The 9,004-nt window shown below is 42.3% G+C and overlaps 2 protein-coding genes across 4 annotated transcripts; one reads left to right on the top strand and one right to left on the bottom strand.

Annotated features, from left to right (window-relative positions):
* Nucleotides 1-1,793: 1,793 nt before the first annotated feature.
* LOC125531342 (rust resistance kinase Lr10-like) lies at nucleotides 1,794-4,513 on the bottom strand. Of its 2 annotated transcripts, none has more exons than XM_048695757.1 (3): nucleotides 3,501-4,513; nucleotides 3,190-3,365; nucleotides 1,794-3,101 (listed from the first exon to the last, which is right to left on the bottom strand). In XM_048695757.1, exons 1-3 carry the CDS (start codon nucleotides 4,274-4,276, stop codon nucleotides 1,975-1,977), a joined length of 2,079 nt encoding a protein of 692 aa, XP_048551714.1. In that variant the 5' UTR covers nucleotides 4,277-4,513; the 3' UTR covers nucleotides 1,794-1,974. The 2 variants fall into 2 exon arrangements, with proteins under 2 accessions (XP_048551714.1, XP_048551715.1); XM_048695758.1 differs by having other exon boundaries at nucleotides 3,271-3,365.
* An 875-nt stretch (nucleotides 4,514-5,388) lies between these two features.
* On the top strand, nucleotides 5,389-8,578 carry LOC125531341 (rust resistance kinase Lr10-like). Of its 2 annotated transcripts, none has more exons than XM_048695756.1 (3): nucleotides 5,389-6,459; nucleotides 7,059-7,082; nucleotides 7,264-8,578. In XM_048695756.1, exons 1-3 carry the CDS (start codon nucleotides 5,616-5,618, stop codon nucleotides 8,331-8,333), a joined length of 1,938 nt encoding a protein of 645 aa, XP_048551713.1. In that variant the 5' UTR covers nucleotides 5,389-5,615; the 3' UTR covers nucleotides 8,334-8,578. The 2 variants fall into 2 exon arrangements, with proteins under 2 accessions (XP_048551713.1, XP_048551712.1); XM_048695755.1 differs by having other exon boundaries at nucleotides 7,050-7,082.
* Nucleotides 8,579-9,004: the final 426 nt, after the last annotated feature.

The raw sequence follows: 9,004 nt of genomic DNA, 5'->3' as shown, positions 1-9,004 counted from the left end.
CAACGGAATAAAAAGTACTAAGTTCTTTTTTTAGGAAAAGGAACACAGATTTCTCTAAAAAAATGTAATAACATGCAGAGTGTTTTTCTATCAGATTTCTGTGTGATATAATATAGATCTCGCCAGTTTTTTTCTTTTGTCACCTCTCTCAGGTGGTTCACACAATATTTAATTCCATGACCGCGACAATTTCGTAGCGGCAAAGAGGAAAAAGACAAGAACTATCTATCTATGTCTTCGTGCACTTGGGGGTGCGCAATCCTGAAGGGGAGAATATGAGGGACTCTGCAACAATGCCAATTATGCAGCTGGTATATGAGAAACTCAACCTGGAATGATGTTGATGTAAATTAAAACTGCGTTTCAACAAATTCGTGATGAAATGGGAGACCAATGGTTTTATGGATCTACCATATGCAAAAGAAAAATCGTATGTAAGCTAGCTTCTCAGTGACAATGTTCATCATGTTACTGCTAGCAGAATAAGATAGAAGAAATTCTCTGAAAATGTTTCTCAACAAGAAAAAGGCGTTCTTTTGTCACCTCTCACAAACTTATTTGTATAGAGAGTTTATTGTTCAAGAAATATTTTCCCTTAGACTTTGTATCGAGACTAATGAACAAACAAATAGATTGATGTAAGGTTTAAAACTTATTTAAAGTTGCCATGCACAGCAAGCAAGGCAGCTTGTACAAAGCATTTATACTGGGTCGGTACAATTACAACCATAACTTTGACTCCCGCTGTTCTAAAATATTTGAAGTTCTAGGTTTGTCCTAAGTCAAACTTCTTTCAATTGACCAACTTTATAGAAAAAAATTGCTAATATCTGTGTTATGATGAATCTAATGAATTTAATTTAGTGTTGTAGATGTTGGTATATTTTTCTACATACTTGGTCAAACTTAAAGAGGTTTAACTTAATACAAACCTAGAACTTCGTATATGGTGGAACAGAGTCTGTTTCAGTCCCAGCATATTATAGGACCATATGTCAGAATTGCTGGAGTTGGAACAAAAGACTTTTGCTTACTCTTCTGCCCCATCTGCTGGGTAACAACAGTGCCCACACATTCCATCTCCAGGCTGGCAATGTCACTGTTGCTGGAATTTCCACACGGCGCCCCTTGTTCCACGCACAAGTGGCATTTGACAGGACTGGGTTGCAGCAAGTATATGCAACCACGACAACACGGCATAGGGTTCCATCAAATCAACCAGTAGATCAGCTGTATTTCCATGACCGCGGTGATTTCTTAGCTGCAAGATGAAAAATACGTTCGCGTTCTTGGCGGTGCGCAGACCTGAAGGAGGGAATATGACAGGCTATGCAACAATTCAAATATGTGTGAATTTTCTGTTGCCTAGCTAGTTTCTTTGGCATGCTCAACCTTGTTCATGAGAGATTGGTCAACCTGCAGGAGAGATTTTTGTTTTGCTGTAAACTAAAACTGTATTTCAATGAACAAGGTGATGAAATTGGGAAGCTGAGTCCGTTTCAAGAAAAAATAAAAATTGGGGACCTGAGTTGTGCTTCTGTTATCCAGCAAAACAAAAACAAAAACCTTGCCTTATCTGTCGCACCGGAATCAGAATGTTTATCGGCAACAATGCTCATCCATAATGCATGTTACTGACAGCAGAATGAAATACAATTTTTCTCTAAAAATGTTTCTCAACAAGAAAAAAGGCGGCCTTTTGTCACCTCAGAAACTTATTTGTATCAAGAATTTACTGTTGAAGCAATATTTTCCATCAGAACTTATCAAGAGCAATGAGCAAACAAATAAACTGATGTAACATTTCAAACTTATTTGAAGTTGCTCCGCACAGCAACCAAGGCAGTTTGTACAAAGCATTTATACAGGTTGGTACAGTTACAACCATAACTTTTACAGATAAGTGCATCACTCCATGATACATACATATACATAGATACATAATAAATTAATACCACACATTGTATGTATACATCACACATCATCTTCCTCTGACACCGCACTAAATTCCTCCTCTGAGACTGCCGTCAACTCAGAAGTGAACTGGTAAGAGTCCTCCACATGGATGTGCCCTTCGTCGCAGAAAAACGGCCTCGAAGGCATCTGCAGGCCATCAACCCCAGCCTCCAGGATCTCAATGACCTCGCTCATCGTCGGCCGATCACGAGATCTCATCTGAATACACCACAATCCGACAATGCATAGCTTCTTCTCCAGCTCATGCATGTCAACAGCAACAGCAGATATCTCGCCGGCTTCTTCCCGAGTCAGCTGGTCGTACACCCATGAAGGGTAGTACGCCTGGCTTGAGGACCCCATGTTTGGATCAGCATTCCTTCTCCCGCCGGCCATCTCCAGCAGCAACATCCCGAAGCTGTACACGTCGGACTTGCTGGATATGACGCCGAAGCTCCGAGATATCATCTCGGGGGCTATGTAGCCGATGGTTCCCCGCATGGCACTCAGTGGCACGAAACTGTCGCCCCTCGGGTACAGCTTGGCGAGCCCGAAATCGGCGACCTTTGGAATGAAATTGCTGTCGAGAAGAATGTTGTGCGGCTTGATGTCAAAGTGCAGAATCTGCATGTCGCACCCCTGGTGTAGGTAGTTGATCCCCCTGGCAATGCCCAGAGCGATCTCGTTGAGCTTGTCCCAAGAGAAGCTCTTCTCAGTAGAGAAGATGTACTTGTCCAGAGAACCATTGGGCATGTACTCGTAGACTAAGGCCCTTCTCATTTCCTCCGAGCAAAACCCCACCAAACGCACAACGTTGACATGGTGGATCCTGCCGATGGTGGAGACCTCGCTGATGAAATCTTCTCCATTGCAGTTTGAGTTGCCCTCTAGCATCTTCACGGCAACATGGACACCACCTGGAAGAAGCACACCCTTGTACACAGAGCCGTAGCCCCCTTGGCCCAATTTATCTCTGAAATGGCTTGTGACTGCAATTATATCTGTGTAGGAGTACCTCGCCGGGCCAATCATTTGTTGAATCCTGAGGAACTTCTCAACTGCATCAATTATGATCCTTGTTTTCATGTACTTGTAGGCTAGGAATATCCATACAGCCAGGGGTGCCAACAAGAACCTGCACAGTACTGCACAACAAGTCGATAGATATGGACATAAGTTAAAAGAATGTAAATTCTATTTATAAAGTAAAATGTGCATATAATTCTCACGTACCAAAAAAGAACTTGGGGATGCTAATAGCAGATACTATGGCTGCAACAATCAAAACCAACTTTGTTGTGTAGTAGCGCTCACCAGAGCTCACGCATTCTAAGAAGTGCACCTCACTCCAGAACATAGCATGAGTCCAACTAATAATGCTTGTGCCAGATATTTGCTCCTTGAAGTAGCTGCAAATCATGCAATTGTAAATAAATTATAATGAAGGCTGCCACTGTCAGGTTGGTTTAAGAGCCCCAAGTCAATTCTTCAAAAGAATAGGGAGGTGAGAAACTAAAGTCGGGAGGAAATGGAAGGGTGATCACCTGATTGAATTGTTGAGGCATAAATTGATGTTCTTTCTTAACTTCTCAGATGCAGAAGGTTCCAAGTAAACCGGGACAGGAAACTGGACAGTAAACCCCTTAGAAATGTGCTGTGTGATTTCTGCATAACTAGCATTCTGTAGCTGTCGCCAATCAGAAGAATACTCGTCACCAAATGGAATCTCTGCCAGGTATCCACAATAAGGTTCAAGATCTTCAACCACACAGTGTGTGTAATTAGACACCCAGACATAAACATGTGAATTGTTGGCACTCAGGCAAGCAACGGGCTTGTATGCACTATTACCCGTTACTGCTCGCGAACAATTAGCAAAACATGCTATGTCATAGATTTGAGAGACCAAATACCGAAAGCCAGGTGGTGAAACTGAATCAATTCTGCCAAAGTATCCAAGGTAAGGAAGGTGATTCCACAGTGGAAGAGGGCAGCTGGTACTGGTATTGAAGTTAGGATCCATGACCCAGAAGTAGGAACCGGTGTAGTTGATGGCAGTCACATAGTATGTTCCTGTGTTGATGTGAATCGTAGCCTTGCTACTGGTGCAACCCAGCTCGTATTCTTCAACACCGCACTCACGAGGATCACCTCGCCGACGGAAAGGATATGATATGTCTCGGAGATATCCACAGGAGAACAGTGAGCATCCATCATCTCCTCCCTGGACATGATAATCTGCTACAAAAACAGCAAGAAGGAAGAAGACAGTGAAGGATTGTAGGGTAATAGAATGATGAAATGCACCAGGGTTCCCCATGAAAGCTTCACAGATGCACTAGGGACTTGATATCCTGGTTTGTTCTGTTGAGAGTACTAAGGAGGGGAAGGGATCGACATCAACTAGTTGATCATATCCAGCTGTATATACTAATATGACTTCATTGGTATATACACGACATGTGAAAGAGGAAGATATTCTCTCAATTGTGTAGCTAGGAACAGAAGACGACCCAGTCGGAGTCTTCTGTTAAGTAGAGGAAGATATTTCTCTCCCATTGTGTAGCGAGAGAAGTGCATATTACACCCCTTAACTCTAGCCCTAGTCTAATATACACCCCCAACTCCAATACTGTCTAATATACACCCCCCAACTCACAAACCTGGCCATAATTCAACCCTCCCCTCCCCGTTGACTGGTTTTGACCCAGTTTGACCGGTTTTTGACTGAGTGAATAGTAAAAATAAAATTTTAAAAACCATAAAAAAATTTAAAAAAATAAAAAATGTTCCAAGTTTTTTTCACCGCGTGAACAGTAAATAAAAAAATCACATTTTCAGCATGTTTGGACACCTGAGTAAATTCGAGATGTCTGTAAATTTGATTTTTTTTTCAAAATTTCAGCTTGGCGAACAGTAAAATCGATTTCTTTTAAAACCCTTTTTTTGCATGGATGATGTTTGAGCGCGTGATGATTTTTTCCCGAAATACTGTTCACCATGCTGAAATTTTTGAATTTTTTTTGAATTTACGGACGTCTCAAATTTACTCAGGTATCCAAACATGCTGAAAAGGTGATTTTTTTTGAATTTACTGTTCATGCGGTGCAAAAACTTGGAACTTTTTGAATTTTGTCAAAAAAAATATTTTGTTTGTTTTTAAAATTTTTATTTTTACTGTTCACTCAGTCAAAACCGGTCAAACTGGGTCAAAATCGGTCAACAGGGAGGGAAGGGTTGAATTCTAGCCGGTTTTGAGAGTTGGGGGGGTGTATTTTAGACGGTATTGGAGTTGAGGGGTGTATATTAGACTAGGGCTAGAGTTGGGGGGTGTAATATGCACTTCTCTCTTGTGTAGCTAGGAACAAAAGACGACTCGAGGCTTGAAGTCTTCTGTCCCATGACTTGACAATTCCTTTTCTCCATAGATGACAATGACAGTATCAAAGAATTTCCACAAAATGCAAAATGCCAATCAAAACATATTTATTGCTCATACAACAAGAGACTGGACAGAAGCAAGTCTGCAATCACACTCAAACCACTAGAACACGGCAGGTGTTAGCATTTGAAATCTACTCCTCAGGCTTAACTCTGACTGCTTTTTGTTTTGGCTACTTGCCACGTTTTCTCCCTCTCGGTTGCAGAAGCACAGAAAGATGAGTAAGTTACTTGTCATAGCCCTCCTGCTTCTGCCTCTGATCAACCACGGAATCTACTTGGCCACGGCATGGGATGATCAAGATTTCTTCAAATACTGCCCACCTTCCAATTGCAGCCAACATGGCCCAATGATCAGGTACCCTTCTTGCCTTGAGTCCAGCAATACATCAGCAGCAGCATGTGGATGTAGTGGCACGGATCGATTAACCTTGAAGTTAGCATGCTCTGGTCAAGACACCATCCTAGTTCACCCAGTTCTTGGCTCATACAGTGTCAGTGCCATAGATTACAGACGTTCTTCGATGAAGCTCATCCCGCTTGTAGACCCCTGTTTGATGCTACAGCAGAAGCTCGCCATCTCCAGAAGCTGGTCGCCTCGACAAGTTGATGTTATCGACGGCATGCAGCTGCCAGATCGACAGTTCTCAATTTGGTCATATAGGTATGCAAGCCTGGTATGCTGTTCAAGCGAGTTCACACCTGCTGCTGCTCATGCCCATAGCATTGCAGGCCCAGTCTCCTGCCTTAGCAACACAACCCACTTCTTGTATTTGGTGTCTGGTTATGAAGACATGTCTCTTCTTCCATTGGACTGCAAGGTTTTCCCAGTCTCAGATGGCGTCGGTGGCCGCCTGATACCCATGTATGTGTTTGAGGACCCAATGTCAGACACATTCTTATCAGCGTCCTTCAAGGAAAGCGCAGAAAGAATGCTCAGTTTTGCTGAAACGACAGTGTATTGGTACTATGATTTGAATTGCATGCTATGTGAACTCAGTGGGCAGCGCTGCGCGTTCAGCTCACAAAGGAATGAACGATTCTGCATACCTGACCCTCATGGTATGTTCAGTTATAACAGTCAAAACCATATATTGAGATTTTACTTTACAATTTACTCATTCTACAGTTCCATGTGTTCGAATCTCCATGAGACTTTCTGTCAACTATTTTTTTTTCAAAAATAGGATGACAAATCCTGCTCGAGCAATCAAACTGAAGGACCCAGTAAAAAAATGTGAGAAATAATTAATCAGGGAAAAAATAAGTTTTGCTCATCTTTCAGACACTACTAGCCTTAAATAATCTGGAACTATCGTCATTTATTCTAAAATTTTCTTTGCAACACTCAATTAACATGCATGGCTGCACATGCTGCTGTGCTTGAGCAGCTGCCACCAGCATGCCTTCGCCCGCAGGGGGCCACGAGAAGCTGGGATTGATGGAATTTGGGCAGGTTTAGAGGGAGCAGTGAGGTAGCTAGTCATTTTGGGGAAATGAATCGGGGATGCATAAATAGTGTCGTGTATTTGTTCCTCATACATTAGGGTTAGGGCAATGTACTGCAGCCACAGTATACAGCACTCAATTTGTCTGTTCTAAAACTTTTTCCAAACATAATTTCTTTCTGCTTATCTCATTCTCTTTCTTAGTATTTGCAGGTTCACGTATCAAAGTCATTGCAGGTACTGCTCTATCAATGTCTATTTAACTTTAAAATATAAAGGAAAAATAAAAGCTTTCTTTCATATAAATTCTTTTTGTTGGCTACTCTGACTCTTGACATCCTCTTATCATAACAAATACTAAGTAACTGTTTTTTAATCCCAATGCAATATGCTGATGTCATATTATTTGTTTATTCAGCTACATCATCGGTGGCCGCATTTGTCGTTCTTTTGGTGACGGTGGCCACTGCACTTTATCTTTCACTCAAGACAAGATATAATGAGGAGATACATTTGAAGGTCGAAATGTTCCTCAAGACATATGGCACATCAAAGCCCACGAGGTACACGTTCTCTGAAGTTAAGAAGATAGCAAGGCGGTTCAAGGAAAAGGTGGGGCAGGGAGGATTTGGAAGTGTATACAAAGGTGAGCTGCCAAATGGAGTGCCCGTGGCAGTCAAGATGCTAGAGAACTCTACAGGAGAGGGAGAAGCATTCATCAATGAAGTTGCAACCATCGGGCTAATCCATCATGCCAATATTGTCCGTCTCCTAGGATTCTGCTCTGAAGGAATGAGACGGGCTCTTATTTACGAATTCATGCCTAATGAGTCACTGGAGAAATACATATTCTCTGATGACTCTAATATTTTTCAGAATCTTCTAGTACCAGACAAGCTGCTAAATATTGCTTTAGGCATCGCCCGAGGAATGGAGTACTTGCATCAAGGGTGCAACCAACGCATCCTCCACTTTGACATTAAGCCTCACAATATCCTGCTCGACTACAACTTCAATCCAAAGATCTCAGATTTTGGCCTGGCAAAGTTGTGCGCAAGGGACCAAAGCATCGTCACCTTAACAGCAGCAAGAGGCACGATGGGCTACATTGCACCAGAGCTATACTCTCGGAACTTTGGGGGAGTATCGTACAAGTCAGACGTGTACAGTTTTGGAATGCTGGTGCTAGAAATGGTGAGCGGGAGGAGGAATGCAGACCCAAGAATCGGGGGCCAGGATGATGTTTACCTCCCAGAGTGGATCTACGAGAAAGTGATCAATGGTGAGGAGTTGGCGCTTACTTTGGCAACTCAAGAAGAGAAAGAGAAGGTGAGGCAGCTGGCGATGGTGGCACTGTGGTGCATCCAATGGAACCCGAGAAACCGGCCGTCGATGACAAAGGTCGTGAACATGTTAACGGGGAGGCTGCAGAGTCTGCAGATGCCCCCGAAGCCTTTTGTCTCATCTGAGAATGAACCTCTGGCATAAGTCAAAACAGGGACTACCATACTCTGTCAACATTCAGGGACTACCATGCTCTGTCAACACTGCATTTGGATACTTTCAGTCCATATAATGGGTCTGGAGATGTATGAATAATCACTTGTCACTACCATGTAACAGTACTCTACTAGTTGTTTGCAAGACACACAGATTCACAATTGGACTTGTATTTCAACAGCTACGCCCATATTTATCTTCAAAAGTAGCGAATACTCTGTTGTTTACCTTAATTATTCTGTCTCCACTCCCATATTTCTCTGCATCTGACAGTTAGTGGATCTCCTCCTATGATGTCCTTTCAAGCACAAAGTGAATGTGATCCACATTCACTCATTTCACTTATCTCATCTGCAATCCGATAAAATGGCATCAAACATCCACATCAATTAGAGCTTCACTTATTCGTTCTCCACTCGCATACTTCTGTGCATTGCAGTCCGTCCACATCTGACAGTTGCTGAATCTCCTCTTCGCAGTTAGTGATATCTAATGGAGCTTTTCCTTTTCCAGCATAAGGTGAATGTGATCCACGTTCACTTGTTTCACTTATCTCATCTGCAAGTCAGATAAAATGACACCAATGAATCGAAAATCCAACCAATTCGAGCTTCACTTATTTCAGTATAATAACAAACTAAATCAGAGACCGAAAATGT

This window comes from Triticum urartu, unplaced genomic scaffold (genome assembly GCF_003073215.2).
Source record: "Triticum urartu cultivar G1812 unplaced genomic scaffold, Tu2.1 TuUngrouped_contig_6975, whole genome shotgun sequence".
Taxonomy (NCBI): Eukaryota; Viridiplantae; Streptophyta; class Magnoliopsida; order Poales; family Poaceae; genus Triticum; species Triticum urartu.
The sequence above is the reverse complement of the archived record's forward strand: the minus strand, read 5'-3'. Positions and strand labels throughout refer to the sequence as shown.